The 18315-nt window shown below is 39.4% G+C and overlaps 1 protein-coding gene across 1 annotated transcript; it reads left to right on the top strand.

The window, feature by feature from the left end:
* Positions 1-2041: 2041 nt before the first annotated feature.
* LOC142083255 (alpha-1-antiproteinase F-like) lies at positions 2042-11899 on the top strand. The gene is made up of 4 exons (XM_075152490.1): positions 2042-2444; positions 5911-6181; positions 8993-9140; positions 10329-11899. The coding sequence occupies exons 1-4, from the start codon at positions 2057-2059 to the stop codon at positions 10515-10517; spliced, it is 996 nt and encodes a 331-aa protein (XP_075008591.1). The 5' UTR covers positions 2042-2056; the 3' UTR covers positions 10518-11899.
* Positions 11900-18315: the final 6416 nt, after the last annotated feature.

Genomic DNA, 18315 nt, shown 5'->3' on the forward strand with positions numbered 1-18315 from the left:
GAGATAGGCATGTTCGTATAGCATAACTCTCTTTAGGAAAACTGCATGTCCAAATGTTTTAGAGAGTTAAATGAAGTAAATGGATAATAATAACAAATGCAGGGCATGAAATGAAATGGAAGTGGGGACTTAAGGATTGCTCGCTAAAGCTTCTAGAGACTTTGGAAAAAAATAAACTGTGGATGGAGGTAAAGGCTAAAAGAATTAGAGTAAGAGTGATGGTAGGGCAAGTCACAAACAAATCAAAGAGCTCGAATTTTAATGTGTTCTAGATATGAAAGTGAATTATCTGAAAGTGGTTTGTCATGGGGCTCAGGCCCTTCCTAGTGATAGTAGTATTGCTATAACCATGATATTCAAAGGGTGTGAATTAAGGAATATTTATAGCATTTATTATTAAAGCAGAGATCAGCATTCTGAGTTCACTGAATTTTGGAGAACCAAGACGCTGGAAAGTGGAGAACACAAATGCGGGGTCATGGTGGGAGCTCATAAGGATTCAATGATTTCACAAGGCATGAGAGTCTGAATATAATTTCTCATTGCAAATCAGAAACCTAAGATATTTTTCCCCTTTGAAAATCCTTACATTTTTCTCTAGGAGTACTTTATTTTATAAAAGATTCTGTAGGTAAAGTGATCATGTACCCCAGGAGGATGTTCTGGATTTCCAGATATTCCACATCTTTACTTCCTTCTGTCTGTTGACAAAAGTTGTTGAATCAAGTGTAGTACAGTACTAATTTCTAGAGTTAAAAGTATTGTCACAGATGTGGAAGGGATGGTTTCCATGCCGCTCTGGAAAAGGCTTTCCTGTTGTATCGGTATCTTTTAGTATCTTTATTCCTCCAGAATTCACTCATTCATCTTCACGTTTTACCATTGTAGCCTTCTCTGCCAAAATAACCCTTTGCTAGCTTTCTGATGATAAACACCATGATTGTTCTAGAGTTGCTTCTCTTTTTTTTTTTTTTTTTTATTTTTAGGTGATTTGGTTTAGTCACTGGGCTGGACATGCCTTTGCATGCAGCAGGCACATTTGTTTCCATTTGCTGTTCTGTGTACATACTCATTTTTCTTTCTTAATAAGAAACACTGTATTTCCACTGTATTTCCACTGTTTATCCTATCCAATTAGGATAACTTCCTAATTGCTCAATGCATATTTCTCTCTTTTGTTAGTTATGTGGAAGGGTTTTTTTTTTTAAATGGTGCTCAATTGTTCAAGCTTTATGGAATCACTGTAAATGTTCATCACTTCCTCATTAACAAGTGCATTAACTTTCTCTCTTGTGCCTGCCTATATGTTTACACACAGCCCATTCAAAAACGCATAATATTTTAATTCTCACAATGGAGGAATATTGTGCCTTTCTTCTGCCTTGATTTTTCATCTTGCTAAATTTAACTGACTAGCCTTGACTGGCTCCCTTACTTTCTGCTCTATAGACCTGTACTTTTGACTTACAGCTTTTTATCACTTAAAACCACATTAAAAACAGAATACTGGAAACAAAACAGTTTCAAAGGAAATGTAGCCTACCCTTAATGACAGTGTCTTTGGTATTACTTCATCCCTCTTTGACTTTAATTTTTATTCTTTCATAACTTCTTCAGTAGGTTGAGTAATTTTCCAGAATCTGCTTCCTTGAAATAGAAAGCTGGTATCCCTGAATTCAAATGGCTTGGAATCACTACTACCAAGCCAGCTCTGTACAGTGAAGGGATTGACTTACTGCTAAGCACAAGGTAAAAAGATTTGTAAGCCAAATGTCATTTTTCTTTTCTTCTTTTACAGAGTTATAGAAACATGAAGATGTTGTTTTTCCTGTGTCTTTTAATTGTTGGGATTCGTTCCAACAGTTATTGCTATGAGCATAATCACCAAGCTGTAAGAAACCAAAACCAAAGAGGCCAAGAAAACCGAAACATGCCACAGCAGACTATAGGGAAGAGTGTTTGTCGGTTTGCGTGTTGTTTCTACAAAGAGATTTCTTCTCGTGAAAACAGTGGGAATGTTTTCTTCTCTCCTTTGAGCATCTCTACTGCCTTTGCAATGCTGACTCTGGGCGCCAGATCAGACACTCTGACACAGATTCTTAGGGTCCTTAGCTTTAACCCACGTGAGATTTCTGAAAATGAAATACATGAAAGTTATCGTCAACTCATGCAAATGGTAAACAGAAAGAATGAGGGGTTACAGCTGAATATGGGAAATGTCCTGTTTGTGCTTGATCGACTGAAGCCACAAGATAAATTTTTAAGTAATCTCAGAAACTTCTATGAAGGAGAAGTTTATCCTATGAACTTCAAGAGGGCTGATCAAGCCCAGATAAAGATCAATGAATATGTAGCAGGAAGAACCAACGGGAAAATCAAGAACCTCATAAATAACCTTGATCCACTTACTGAAATTCTCCTTATTAGCTATATTTATTTTAACGGTAAGATATACATAGGATATTCTCCTACTTCATACATTATTTCCTCAGGTCAGTCTTGGACTTCATCACCTTTTTTTGCAATATGGTTTTGCAGATGGACTCATACCTTGTTTTCCTTTTGGTCCTCATTTACACTTAATTTTAAACAAAGTTATTGGAAATTATGTTCTGCTTGACACTGATGATAATTCCTAGCAAAATTTATGGCAAATTTTCCTATATCTTTTAATATATGCATTTATTTCCTGCTGAAGATTAAGTGAAATATACTTTGAGGAAGGCATCTCTATTCAGTAAAGCATCTAGTCCTATACAATCTAGTGGGATTTAAGCACTCTCTTAAATGCTTTGTTGGCTAGGAATTAATTTGAAATCCACTTCAGCTGTTTTTTTATTTAACAAGTTCAGAGTTAAATTCAAAGAACACTGTTAAAGTAAAACTTAGCATCTTACCTAGAAGAAAATATGTTTACTCAATAGTTTTGCTGTTACTGAGTATGTTCATGTATCCAAAACTAAACATGTAACAGTAGCTTTAGTTTCACACTCATGTTCTCTTTTTTTTTTTACTAACTATGTCTTTACTGATAGTGTGGCTGTAGTCCTGATGTGTCTAAAGGCATAGGTTTTCAACCTTTTTTTTTTGATTTGCAGATTCTAATATTTTCCAGTGAAGAGATGGACCCACCAGTATCAAATACAAGCCTAATGACAATAAGCTTGTTTTTCTTAATTAACTTGTGCAGTCTGCTTAGATACAGTCTACAGATCTTCCCAGAGCTTTTCAGACTGCTGATCTAATGAGAAGAAGAGGAGCAAGGCTGTAAGGCTCAATCAGTGGTCTAATAACAGATATTGCGTCTTCTTTCAAACCTTCTCTCTCTTACTCATTTTATCATATTCTGAAAACAAAGCAATTATACTCAGAAAAATAGTATTTTGTAATTTATCTGATAAAAATATCATTAAGTCTTTTAATTGAAACAGAGATGATGTATTAGGAATTATATTATTTTAAAAGAAATGCTATTCTTTCAAAACTGTTAACCTGGATGCTTCCACTCTTCTCATCAATATGAGGCTTCCCCCAAAAGTAACTCAAAACCATATTTTTGTTTTGTTTTGCTTTTTATCTGTATCTCTGCCCCTTGTGTTAATCTCTGAAGATTTGGCCACAGCTAAATGGAGCTGTTTGGAATACAGACGATTGATGTTTCTTAATTATTTCGAACACATACTTGTTTGTCTCAAATAATGGTTTCATGACAGACTTTTATTTAGCATCAAGCACGTCTTTCAAAAAAGGCAAAAAAAGCTGTTGATTTTTCTTTTACTGAAAGGTGTTTGAAGAAGGAGCAATACATTTAGTAGCACAATGGGGAGAAAGTAGCACAAGCTTGAGAAACCTTGTATTAAAGATAACTTTGTATTACAGATAACTTTTACATACACTAAAATTAAGTTTTGTTTAAAATTAGATGTTCGTTCTTATTATTGAAATCATTTCCCAGCTCCTCCAAAGACGGTGGAGATTCAGTTTTAGCTCTTCAATTTTAAAGAAAATATATTTAAAAAATAGCATTAATAGCAATAATAAGGATTTTTATCTTGAAATTGAGAGTAGATTAATGTCAATTGATCTAGAGGCTGGGATTAATCTGGAGAGGTTCCTCTACAACCAGTCTACACTTCTAGGCTCTTGTCCACTCTCTGTGCATGACAACCTTCCTTGCACAGTACTGGTGAGTCTCCTCCCCCTTTTTTGTGGTGTAGTGTAGTGTAGAAGTCCTTCCCTAAGGACAAAAGTCTGACAATATTTTCCTGGCTCTCAGCCAGCGGGCATGCTATTCCACTACACCAGTCCCTTATCATGCCCTAGCCAAGCTGGTCACCACAAAGTATCATACTTGGAGGTTTATTTTTCCACTTGAACACTGTGAAGCATTTGAGAAAGGTGCCATCCCTGGAACATAGCTTCCCAAGAGAGAGGAGAGCATAGGAATGAGTTCCTCTGAAACAGGAGGAAAGGATTAGTGAATATCATTTCTGTCTAATCTGTGTGCTAAATCGTAACATCCTACTCAGTTTTTAACCAAGCAAAGCTCTTTCTGAAATCAGTGGGTGTTTTCCCTGAGCTGAGCACTAGATAAAGGTTGTTTGAGTGTTTCAGGACTTGTGTCATTCATGTTTCTGTGATTCATTCTGCTTTTTTTTTTTCCTTAAGCATATCAAGGCACTAGTCCTGCTTGTTATATATCTGATGATAGAAGAAGTCACTGTTAATGAAGAAACGTAAAAGTAGCAACTTTTCCCATCTTCAGAGTATCGGCAGTTGTCAGTTTATATTTTCAGAGCCCAAGACATGCACTAACTAAGTCTTATTCCACTCCTTCCAAATACTAAATAAGTGCTGTTTATGTCTATTTCACAGATGGTGGAAACAGCAGACAATAATTCTTTCATTTGTACAAGATGCCTAGTAATCATTATTCAAATAGAAATCAGAAGTCAAAAGGGGTTGCATCTTGTTTCATGGTTTTCTTGATGGCACTTATTTTACTTAGCATTGTGGCTCTACTTTTGCCCACTAAATTTGATTAAAAACTAGTTTTGTCCTAGAAGGCAAAATTTACTACAGAGCAACACCTCTTTCTTTAAAAAAACAAAACAACAAAAAAACAAAAAGAAAACACAAACCCCCCAACTTTTCCCCTTTTTTTAATCTGCTCAGCCTCTGAAATGGATGAGGTGGATAGCTGGAATTTGGCTCAGAAATTCCTCTCCGTTGAGGATATGAATCTTTCAGTGTTTCAATGTAGACAGTTTGTTTCAGTATGACTAAGCCAGGAGCCTTTGGAAATTTAATATTGTGAGCATGACAGTACAAAAGGTTTCTGTTGTTGTTTTTTTGTTTTGTTTTTTTTCACCCAGCAGTCTGATAGAATTAAGTTCTTCATGACTTTATTGTCCATCAACATGTAAAGTGGTGGCATATAAAACCCTTCTCTCTGCAAGTAACCTGAATCCCTTCATTTCTTTGGAGAATTCGTCCCTCATGTCACCCTTCACAAGTTTCTTTTGGTGTGGGAATAAGGAAAGGAGAGAATCTTTCTCCTTCTGAGCTCTCATTTAAAGGCTGCATCATATGAGGGTTTTATGGGCTCCTAAAACTGTTGTCATGGAGGAAAAGTGCACACTGGAACACTTGGTATCTCATCTAAATGGAGGATATTGCAGCCTGCTGTAAGATCTGAGGGAAGTTTTTACATCACACTCTATCTACTGTGTGTTGCTGTTGAATTATTCTGAGTATTCAGTAAGATCAAGTGCTCATTGCAAACTGGTTTGTCTTTGAAGCTGATCCAGCTGTACCAGTTTCTGCCATCTATGAATGTGTCCTATGGTGGTATGTCCTATGGTTTTGTGTCCTCAAAATATCCTGTAACTTTGTCTCTTATATTTCAAGCTGAATGGGAAAAACCTTTTGATCCAAAATACACTAAAAAGAACAAATTCTTTGTGGATGGGAACAAGGCTGTTGAAGTCCCGATGATGTTCGGAATGGGCCTGTTCAAGCATGGCTATGATGAACAGCTGTCTTCCACTGTGGTGCAATTGGATTACAAAGGAGGTGCTTCGGCATTTTTTGTTCTGCCTGATCAAGGAAGAATGAGGAAGCTGGAGAAAAGATTGTCGTGTGAACGTATGTCAAGGTGGAGGACATTAGTCTCGAAAAGGTAAAATTCTGCAGTTCTTGGTTCAGATGGTAGGCAAGGAGACACATCAGTTTCAATCTGCTGGGCTATGACACAGAATGAGGATACTATTTTTAGCTCTGTTTTAATCTACAAAGTTGAAATCTGGCTCTCTGGTGTCCCTGTGTTTTCACATTCAGTACTGCACAAAGTGAAAACCTTCACAGCTTTAGGACTTTTGCTGTTTCCGCATTTTGTTTCCCGTCTTCAACTCTCCATAGCCCCTGGTTTTCTGTCTTAAGACCTCTTCTCACTTTTGTGGGGGAGGTCTTCTGCCTTCTCCTGTTTACAAGTAGATTCCTACCACTTTCCTTCAGCCTTTTTTGTTGTCTCTTGCTTCGTTTCTGTCTATTACAGTTACCAATAACTGCACATTTAATGCTGAAATAACAGTTTTTATTTGGCAATTGTGAGGACAAAACTCAATGATGAGGGTATAGAGCAGCTGTCATATTGCAGAGCCACTGTATTCAGGCTCTCTGAAGACTTAGGAAGGCAAAATTGAAATAAGCTACACTTGCTTCAAGGTAACTTTGAGACTCGAAGGCAGAAAGGTTATATGCCCTCTGAGAACAACTTTAGACTGCTTCCGTTTAGTGTCATGTGTAGTAGTAGCCTCTGACGGGACAAAATATGCGTACAAGCATAGGCACAACATGTTTACAGAATCAAGCCCTTGTGTTCATTCATGAATCTGATGTGTCATGTCAGAGCCCTTCACACATACACATTTGAAAATCATATTTTTGATTATCAGTTCTCAAGACAAAAGTGTCGTCCTAATACAGAAACCCCAAACCAGAGTCATGCTCTTAACTCTGATTCACTGTTAAATCTTATCAAAAGAATCTAAATTTTTTTTTCATTTAAAAAAAAGACATTATGTAATTCTCTGTGCACCTTCACACTTTTGAAACTTCTGAGAGCAGCTATGTGGTTTATGACTAAAATCACTGTAGGACAAATAAGATGGTGAATCAAGACATTTATGAATCATTTTTGTCAAAGAAACAAAATTGCATTTAAAATCAGCAAGAAAGACACTAAATACAACTGGCGGGATTTACATTTCCTCTCTCCATCCTCTACGCCCTCCCCAAACTGGAATAATCTACCTAAAAGCCATGAATAGGAGACGCAAATCTTATAATATAAAAAGGCATCACTGTCAAAGATGAGCTTGTTTCATGCAGCTCTCCATTTTTCATTATGACAATTCTCTCCTGCAAACTAATGACACAAACTCCTCCTTTTCCCTCTAGTTTTCAAAGCAACTGATTGCCTTTGTTATTATTTAGAGTCTCTTGGAGGTCTTGATAAATGGGTTTGATATAGGATATGGAATGATTTAAGGACTGTGGGCAAGCTACGTTTGTCCCTGTTTCTCTATCTGCAAACTGATGTTGACACAAATTGCAGAAGCATTTTGAGGAACATTTTTCATTACTGTTGGCTGCTGAACAGGGGATAGTGCCAAAGTATTGTCAGTACAGGCAGCTGAGATCTATTTAATGGCTGAACTGTGGACAAAACATCACTTTCTCTTCTGGAAAGTGTATCCCAGTGTTTCCTGCCTGGTCACATTGTTGCTGTGTGCCTACGGCTCTCCCTTTCCTGCATGTTGAAAGCAAGTGGGGGCTTGTGAATGAGTGTCTTTATATAATAGCGAGACAGATGATTCAGTGATAGTTGCATCCTCACTTAAGACAGCAATCAGCACAGTCAGGAATTAGGCAGAAGTAAGAGATCAGCAACCTGTTATCAATCTACCAGCACATTAGACGCTGTGCTATGCTGGAGGTATGGACCCCTTCCTTCCCACTTGTCCACGAGATGACTTGCTTTTTGGCCAGCTTCATTAAGTGCTCCATATCTCCCTGACCTGGAATCCTGGACAGTTATCCTGGTTTCTCACCAGAAAACAGTACCTACTGTCAGCATTATCACTAACCTCTGTCTCATTATGCTGCTTCTAACTGTAAATGTTGGTTTTAATGTTTGAAAAGGAATTGTTAGATCCTTACTGAAAGAGCAAGGAAGAAATGAGTCAGAAATATGGAGCTTTGATTCATTTACGGAAAGCAGCAAACTAGTCATTTTCAAAAAAAGAAATTGAATAAATCAGATATTGGAGTTGACATAGAAAAAGAATTATATTGACTAAGTATATTCTGTCAATGTGCTTTTGGCTTTTACTTTGTCATCCATACAATCACCACCACATATTGTCCTGCTCCTTTGGTATACCTTTTTGTTTTCTGTGTCCCGATTTATATGATAAGGCCAACATATTCTTGTTTCCCAAAAGTAACCAGTGAACTTGGATGTGTTGGGTTTTTTGTGCCCAGCCTGAGACACCTAAAAGAATCACTTTTTCACAAGGTGGATCCTCTGCATCCTCAGTAATGGGGCATGATGAAGGTGCTTCCAGCAGAATGCACAAAATATCACTAACATTTGAGAATGTCAGGTGAAGATCCTTAGGGAGGTACAGCTCTACTGTTGTGCTGAATGATCACTGGGTCAATCTCACTGTTCATGTGTTGGCTTACTGCAGACTGTGAGCCAGCAACCTACAACCCCATCCTCTCAACCAGCCTTCCAACATCGTTATAAACTTTCTTTTGTTCTCCCCAAATTAATGTCACTATACATCTCCCATGTAGGCTAGAGAGATCCTGCAAGCAAAATGTCTTTGCGGAGAAAGCAAAATGAGTTTGTCTCGAGAGTCTGTGTTATACTGTGATATCTGACCAAAAGTTTCACCATATTCTTGCACTTCTTTTCTGGCAGCTCAGCAAATTTGTATCTTCCAAAATTCACTCTTTATGGCACATATAACCTAAAAAATATATTATATAAAATGGGCATCATGGATGTATTCACTGATAAGGCTGACCTGTCTGGGATCACTGGGCAGCCCCAGCACAGAATTTCCCAGGTAAGTCATACTGCTTTTTGTTTTATGGGCCCGTGGTTACTGATACTTACATCACTTTCTTTACAACTATTCACGATGCAAAACTCATGTAAAGAGGCTTTGCTTCCCATGAAAACGTGGCTGTTGGCATACAGAATATTTTGCTCAAGTTGCTTGTGCTGTCAGTGCAACTGAGTTGGAGCAGGTTACAAGTCTGTAATTTTTTAAGTTAGGAGACCTTTTTGATCTGTATGGGGCAACCTTATAAAACAGATATGACCAAATCATCGTCTATTCACACCTTAGTACCCTCCTGCAGCGTATTGTTACAGTCATTACATTGCTGCTTCTGTTTGTGTTTAACCTTCTTTAGCCTGCCTGTGGGCAAGTAGGGAGCTGTAGGACATATCACTGGTTCTGTTTTATGGAGGGGAGGGGAGAGGAAAAACACTGTTCGCTTTTAAATTGTTTGGGGGAAAGGAAAATGCAGTTATTAAAAATATTTGGCTTCAAGCCTATGAGCAATGATTCTCATTAGTGCCATGCCCAGGCAAAAGCATCAGTAAAGTCATACTTCAATAAACCTAGAGTTTAAAGCTGACAGTCAGTGCAAATTTCATTGTCTAATATGAACAAAACAACTGCCCTCATGACCTCAGGTGGAGGTTGGTGAATTAGGGTCTGTGAATATCTTGATTTTGCAAGGTAAAACTTACATGTTTCTCTGCTCTAGCCCTCCATTTCTCGCCCTTCTTCTTTGCTCCCATTTTTTCCAAGACATTAAGGAACATGGGAAGCATAATTTCAGGAAGCTATTCATCGTGCTAAGCTGCATGTTAATTCTTCAACTATATGAACTTTTAATAGACAGCTAAATATGGTCTTGCTCTCTTAACCTTTTGTCTAGCTCCACAGATCTGCATGAGTGGGAGCAGGGAATAAGAAAAGAAACAAAGCAAATGTTTTCACTAGCAGGGACATGCCCCTCCACCGGGAATGACCTTTTCCTCTCTGGGGCTAGGAAAGCTATGCTACATGTAGCCTGCTGATTTTTTTTCCAACTTTGCTGTCTTTATGCAGTGGACTCACACCTACCCATCTGATGCTTGTTTCTTACCAATAACTTCTTCAGGCACTGTTAGCTCAAGTTCTTATTTAGGTGACGATTTTTATACCTCCCTGACTTGTAACATGTCTGTTTCTTCACAGGCTATTCATAAGGCTGTGGTAAAGGTGGATGAGACTGGCACCGAAGCAGCAGCTGCCACAGGCATGGAAATAGTGCCTATGTCCGTTCCGGTTACCATTACATTCAACAGGCCCTTCCTAATGGTCATAACTATGGAGAGCAAAATACTCTTCATGGGAAAAATTGTGAACCCTCTGAAAAAAGATTAAGTTGATGTACATATTAGGTATGTGGTCATCACCACTGTTAAACCAAGTGTTCGACCTGATGAGTATGGCATGGCTACAGAGGGCTCTCCACCCCTTAACTGATGTTATTCACTGTTTTTTGTAGATGAGACTCTTCGTCAATTTAAGTTGTCATAGTTGCATGTTTGTTTGGGCCTTGGTTTTTTTTTAATTTTTTTTTTTTAAAGAAGGTTGCATTCAGGCAGAACTGTCATTAAATCTGGGACAAAATAGGCCTGTGTGATACTGACAGCATAGATACATCTTCTAGCAGGGAAGATGAGGAGCATGTGGGTGGAGAGGGTTGTGTAAGCCTCCTTCTTCCCCCACGGCTGCCTTCTCATTTTTTTTGCATTGACTGACAAATGGGTACAAGTTACGGCACTTTATACTTGTGCCCATTTTCCTACCAGCATGAAGTTCATATCTAGCATAGATCTTAACATGCATAATGCTTACTACCTTGCATAGTACCATTGTTGTCCAGTGAGTCTATTACATCCTTGCCTTTCAGCTGTCGTCCCAGCTAGGCTGCTGCACAGGGGTCACAAAGAAGGTGTGTTTTTCCCTTGGAGATGTATACTGGCCTGCTCACTGTTTCTGTGAGAGTTTACAGTCCAGACTCATTCCAGGGCAAATGTTACAGGGTCTAAGAATTGGGTCTAAGAAAAGAAGAGGTAGATCAGATCTCTGCAGTTCAGTGCCCTGGAGCCGACCTTTGTCGGCTTTGTCTCTACAGCTCAGAGCAGCCAGAAGATTACTTCTAGCCTACGCCTGCACCTAAACCAGCTTCTAGAAGCCCCCAAGCAGCAGGAAACACAAGCCATCTCCCCCTGGTGCCAGTGCCTGTACCATTACCGTCTGGCCTTGGGAGATTACCCATGGTAGTATGCACCATTCCAGTATTGTTTGTAGGACCAAGCACCCTACCAGTAACACCTATACCCCATCAGTGACACTTACTGTGTCTCTTGACATAACCTCTTCTGTTCCCAGACTGTCCAGTAATATAACATTGGTACTCTATTTCTCATCCGCTTCATGGTTAGTATAGCCACAATATTATAAAGATCTGTTTTCACTATTAAGATACACAATACTAAAAGTCACATTCATAATGCACATGCGTATTTATTTTTTCTTGTTTACTTTCCTATCTATTTTTTCTTCTATTTTTCACAACAGCTATCATTATTTTATTTCTTTGCTCATGTTCATAGTATATATCTGATCTCTGGTTGCAGGAGGGGTAAATTATTGACTAAAATGGGTTAGTCTGTTAATAGGTATTAAGCATTAACACCAGTCTTTGTACAGCCTTGAAATATGCAGACAAATGTAATATGGTAGAAGAATAACAAAGAATAAACATGACATTAAAAAGTTTCTAATTTTTCTATTGTATTTCTGTAATTCAGAGTTAAGACTTAAGTATGTTCAAGCAGGTTTTTTTGACTGGTGTCAACAAACAGTTACTATTATACCACTCATGGAAATTAGATCAGCAAGGTAATGCCAATAATGAGCTTCAGAAAGCCCTCTGCCTTTGTCCTGAGCAGTAAATCTCTGTTCAGCACATAGTAGGTAACGAGGAGAACTTTTTGGGAAGGTTGGGCATTTCTTTGTTGCAGAGATGTTTATTTCAAAGGCTATAGACAGTGTGCTCCTTCTCCTCTATCAAGTGTGTAGCTTCATGTGTATCTCTCATCTCTCTTCTAAAAAGCTTTCTCTTGACTCCCTCTAGTACCTATGTTACCAGTCTTGGCATGTATTTTGAGCTGTGGTTCCTGTTATTCCATAAATGAAATATGGGCCATCCAGATCATACTTTTTAAAATAGATTATGACAGGAAAACAAGAAAAGTCCTTAGAAGCTATCAGCTTTTTATAGAGGAACCCACTTCCAAATTAAAATCACAGTGAAGAAAAACTCATTTTTGTGGCATTCAAATCGGGCAATGAGGAAGAATAAATTTAGTATTTCCCAGACTGAAAACTAGATGAAATCTATTTGTTTTCATTTGTCTTTGACTACATCACTGGATCCATAGCAAACCTTGACAGAGGGTACTTTTCTACAGGTTCTTACAGATCTTTGTAATTTATATTGACCTAGAGACACTGCAGATCTTGCTAGGTCACAAACAGTTTTCTGACATAACCAGATCTTGCAGCTTGCATTCCTGTAAAAATGTATAGCAATGCATTTGGATGTATATACAAAAAACCTAACTTAAAAAGGAAAAAAAATTGGCATATTTCACAGCAAAGTGAATTAGAATTATGAGGAAACACTGCAGAAAATGGAAGTAATGATCAAATCTGGGAACACTCCCTGCCAAAAAGAACAACCCGTGCCAGAGAGCCTGAGGGGACACTAGATGTTCAAAGTGTAAAAGAAGTGCTTCAGGGGGGTACTGGCAAAACAGAAAAGCTCAATCCGTTGCATGTGTACTTCCTTTGCAGTGATTCAGCCTAAGCAACTATTTCCAGTTGAACTAACAGTAGAAGAATTTTTAGAAAAAAAAATAAATGAGCAAGTAACAACAAATTGCCAGGACTGTTTAGTATGCACGCAAGAGCTCTTAGCTGTCTCAAGGAGAAAAATGTTAAGCTTTCCACTGTGATACATCAGTTAGACTGGTCTCTGTACCAGAGTAATAAGAAGTGACAAATGTGACATAAATTTTTTAAAAAAGATGCAAGTGAGCATGCAGTGAATTTCAGAACAGTTAGTCCAACTTTGGTATTTTGGAAACTGTAGAATTTGTAGTTCTATGGATAAGTATGACAAAATATTGAAGAACGAACACAACTTTCATAGAATCATAGAATCATTGAATTATTTAGGTTGGAAAAGACCTTTAAGATCATCAAGTCCAACCGTTAACCTAGCACTGCCAAGTCCACCACTAAACCATGTCCCTAAGCGCCTCATCTACACGTCTTTTAAATACCTGCAGGGATGGTGACTCAACCACTTCCCTGGGCAGCCTGTTCCATGGCTTGACAACCTTTTCGTGAAGATATTTTTCCTAATATCCAATCTAAACCTCCCCTGGTGCAACTTGAGGCCATTTCCTCTCATCCTATCACTTGTTACTTGGGAGAAGAGACCAACACCCACCTCGCTACAACCTCCTTTCAGGTAGTTGTAGAGCGCGATGAGGTCTCCCCTCAGCCTCCTCTTCTCCAGCCTAAACATCCCTAGTTCCCTCAGCCGCTCCTCATAAGACCTGTGCTCCAGACCCTTCACCAGCTTCGTTGCCCTTCTTCGGAAACGCTCCAGCACCTCCATGTCCTTCTTGTAGTGAGGGGCCCAAAACTGAACACAGTATTCGAGGTGCGGCCTCACCAGTGCCGAGTACAGGGGCACGATCACCTCCCTACTCCTGCTGGCCACGCTATTTCTGATACAGGCCAGGATGCCGTTGACCGCCTTGGCCACCTAAGCACGCTGCTGGCTCATGTTCAGCCGGCTGTTGACCAATACCCCCAGGTCCTTTTCCTCCGGGCAGCTTTCCAGCCACTCTTCCCCAAGCCTGTAGCGTTGCCTGGGGTTGTTGTGGCCGAAGTGCAGGACCCGGCACTTGGCCTTGTTGAACCTCATACAGTTGGCCTCAGCCCATTGATCCAGACTGTCCAGGTCCCTCTGCAGAGCCTTCCTGCCCTCGAGCAGATCAACACTCCTGCCCAACTTGGTGTCATCTGCAAACTTACTGAGGGAGCACTCGATCCACTCGTCTAGATCGTTGATAAAGATATTGAACAGGACCGGCCCCAATACTGAGCCCTGGGGAACACCGCTTGTGAGTGGTCACCAACTAGATTTAAATCCATTCACCACAACTCTTCAGCCTTGTCTATCCAGCCAGTTTTTTACCCAGCCAAGAGTATGCCCGTCCAAGCCATGAGCAGGCAGTTTCTCCAGGAGAATGCTGTGGGAAATGGTGTTAAAGGCTTTACTAAAGTCCAGGTAGACAACATCCACAGCCTTTCCCTCATCCATTAGGTGGGTCACCTTGTCACAGAAGGAGATCAGGTTAGTCAAGCAGGACCTGTCTTTCATAAGCCCATGCTGACTGGGCCTGATCACCTGTTTGTCCTGTACGTGCCCGCGTGATGGCGCTCCAGGTGATCTGCTCCATAACCTTCCCCGGCACTGAGGTCAGACTGACAGACCTGTAGTTCCCTGGATCCTCCTTCCAGCCCTTCTTGTAGATGGGCATCACATTTGCTAACCTCCAGTCAACTGGGACCTCCCCGGTTAGCCAGGACTGATGATAAATGACGGAAAGCGGCTTGGTGAGGACTTCTGCCAGCTCCCTCAATACCCTTGGGTGGATCCCACCTGGCCCCATAGACTTGTGTGTGTCTAAGTGGTGTAGCAGGTCGCTAACCATTTCCCCTTGGATCATGGGGGCTTCATTCTGCTCTCCGTCCCTGTCTTCCAGCTCAGGGGGCTGGGTACCTACAGAACAACTGCTCTTACTATTAAAGACTGAGCCAAAGAAGGCATTAAGTACCTCAGCCTTTTCCTCATCCTTTGTCACTATGTTTGCCCTGGCATTCATTAAAGGACAGAGATTCTCCTTAGTCCTCCTTTTGTTGCTGATGTATTTAGAGAAACATTTTTTATGTCTTTTACGGCAGTAGCCAGAATCCTTTACCAAAGGATTCTTTGAAAGAGTTGATATATGTGTGGATTACAATGGTTTGATTGATATGTGTCACATAGTTCAGAAAAAAGATAAGATTCCTCAGTGAAGGATCTCAAAAAAAACCTAGGCTAGTAGGGAGGGAAAACCCTTTATAAGCAATAAGTTCAGGCATGTGTTATTCAGAGAAGTCAGAGATCATGTGGAACTTTAATGAATTGTGAGGTGACACATTTTGCTGGTGGTCCCACCTTGTTCATGGGTAAGGATCTCACAGTACTCAGTGATAAAACGGCAGAGGAAAACCACTGCCAATAAATACAAAGCAAAGAATACAAGGAAAGAAGCCCTTGTTTTATATATGGCGTGCTGGTCTCTAAAGTTAGGCATTGCCACTCAGGGTAGAGATTTTGCAGTGATGCTGGATAGGCCACTGAATATGTCATCTCCATGCTCAGTGCTGGTGAAAAAGGAAACCAAGCAGTGGGAGATACGAAGAAAGGAAGAGAGAAAGGAAACATCAGTGTGCCCCTGTGCCATGGTATGCCCACACTGTGTACACTGTGTGCAGCACTAGATACTGAACTGGATGAACCTTCAGTCTAAGCTAGGGGTGGCCATTTTATATTGCTTAGAGGATAATGTTATCTGTACGTATACTGTGTATCTATGGGCTCAACTCAGAGCCAAAGCCTAAGTGTTTATTTCCTTTTACTATGCCCGAGGGTGTCTAAGACAACTGTATGGGGCTGGCAGTTAAGAGCATTTTTATTTCCTCAATTAACAGCAACACTTCTATCAGCTCAGTGGTTCAGTAGGAAATAACTAAAAATCGAAGCCGACTTATATGACTCAGTAGTTTAGGAGCACTGATTATAGAAAAAGAAGTGCATTTTTTGGGGGTAGTTTACAAAGGTCTTTTTATCACTTCTTTGAACGATTGAAGTAGGTGAATTTACGTTTGTATGCTTATTTGCAGTTTTGGTCTTTTTGCAATCATTGATCATACTTTTTACAATCACATGAATGCCTTGTTATTTACCAGTGTACCTTCACAAAGACTCTAACCAGATCTTTCATATCTCTCATTTAATGTTTCTGGGTTTTGTTCTTTTATTTCTTTATCAAATATATATATATATTTTTAATGGGAATACCTCATTGCTAGCCTGTTTTTCCCATCAGATTCATACCAAATTTTCCTGTTCAATTTTTTTTTTAATGTGAATTAGCTCTCAGTATACCAGTTCTAAACTATTTTTCCTCTACATCTATGACCTTACACTATATGACAAATCTATTTTTAGTCCATGAAAAAAGGCAAATGAGAATAAAAATTTGAGTGGCAAAATAATGACTTCCGCATTGTTCAGGTCCCCTACAACTGATGCAGAAGTTTTTTCTATCTTGACTTGAAGAAATAAGTGCTTGATCTAAAATTTATTGTAAACAATTACTTTCTTTCCAGTCAGTCTTTTTCTACAATAGCCTTTAGATAATGCCCATAGTCCCATATTGGTATTATCTTCACATCCAATGAATGACATTTCTCTCCCAAGAGAAATTTCAAGGTGTTGAATTTTCTAAAGTTGTGACAAAAATTTAAATTCTCAATAATTTTCCTGAAAATTGTTTTGAAATTTTCTTCCATTTTATTGGAAAATGGTAGAAAAGTTTATCACTTGATAGTATCTTATAAAATAAAAGTTAGTGTGGAACATTTTCATCACTTCTGTTTGAAAAAATTGACAAAGCCAATGCATTCCTGAAAATGTTCTGATTTCTCCGACTCTGCTTTCTTACACGGAAATTGCTCCCTCAGACAACTTCCAAGAAGTTTTTCTGAGAAAGGATTTTTAAGGGGCACAATAAGGGCTACAGGAAGAATCTAGGTACTTGTACAATCTAGGAAAGTTTCTCAGATGCAGAAAAAAATTGACGTGAACATTCGTGAAGTAGTTCATAAGTAATATAATGCTGAAGTTGTAGCTCAGTTATAACCATACTACCATCAAAGTCGAAGTAGGGACCCCCAACTCAGAGGATTTATCGACTTCTTAGCTTTGATTGTGCACTGAGTGCCCATAGAGTAGTCGTGGAAATAACTGGTTTTACAGTAAACTATGAAGGGAAATGTGTTTAGAACGTGCTGGTAAAAAAATGCCTCCTTTGGAGACAGTGAATCCTCTTAGGCTTAGTCCTGGCTTGCAGGATTCTGTTTCTGGTGAGGAGATCCTAGTCACTGTGCTTCACAAATTACCTCAGGAGGGATCTCAATAGTTCAGAGATCTCCGAAGAGCAGGGGATGCTAAGTGTCATCTGTGCTGTAATATTTGGGTGTTGGGTTTGAAGTTATAGTAATTATGAGTGTGGAGGCGAATTAGAAAAACAAACGTGTTTGTTAAGAGATTAATTCAATCATCATTAGTATGAGAGCTGGAGCATTCACAAAGGCTGGAGACCAGCTCAACCTGGTTTTCATAATCCCCACCCACCTAAGTTCTACCAAAGGCATTAATTTAAAAATGTTGCATCATCAAGGAAAAAAAAAATACTCTCACTGGCTGATCAATGAACCTGAGAGCAGGACATCGTCACCTAGAAGTTCTTGTGACCTGATTAACCTTTTTGCTTTCTACGGCTGAGCCCCATTCTTGCTGACCCCAGTCCTAGGAGTGCCATAATGCTCTGCTGCTCTATGGAAGAATACCCTTGGGTATTCTGTGAAAATCAGTCTGGGCTTTTCCTGGTCCCCAAAGGTTGACTATTGATGAAGGATCTTGTTGTTTTGGGAATGCCTTCCTCCATGATTCTTCAACAGGCTCTATTGGCCATTGCTCTCCAAGCTGATGGAGGGAGCAAGGGTAGAGGCATGGTGTGCCAAGGAGATGAGAGCAGTGTGCAAGTGACTATGGGTGATGTGCAGAAAGGCAGGAAAAGTCTGATATCAGTATGTAGGAGCCAACACTAGACAGGCTATTGACTAGTTTGGGGTAGGGAAGTTTTGATCTGTACTGAAATAGCCACAATTCCAATAGCTTTATGTTACAACTAACAAATTTGAGATGCTTGTGTAATGCCTGATTCCATGGAAAAATGCCTTTTTTTACTTGTCTGCTTAT

Source organism: Calonectris borealis, chromosome 5, assembly GCF_964195595.1.
Source record: "Calonectris borealis chromosome 5, bCalBor7.hap1.2, whole genome shotgun sequence".
NCBI lineage: Eukaryota > Metazoa > Chordata > Aves > Procellariiformes > Procellariidae > Calonectris > Calonectris borealis.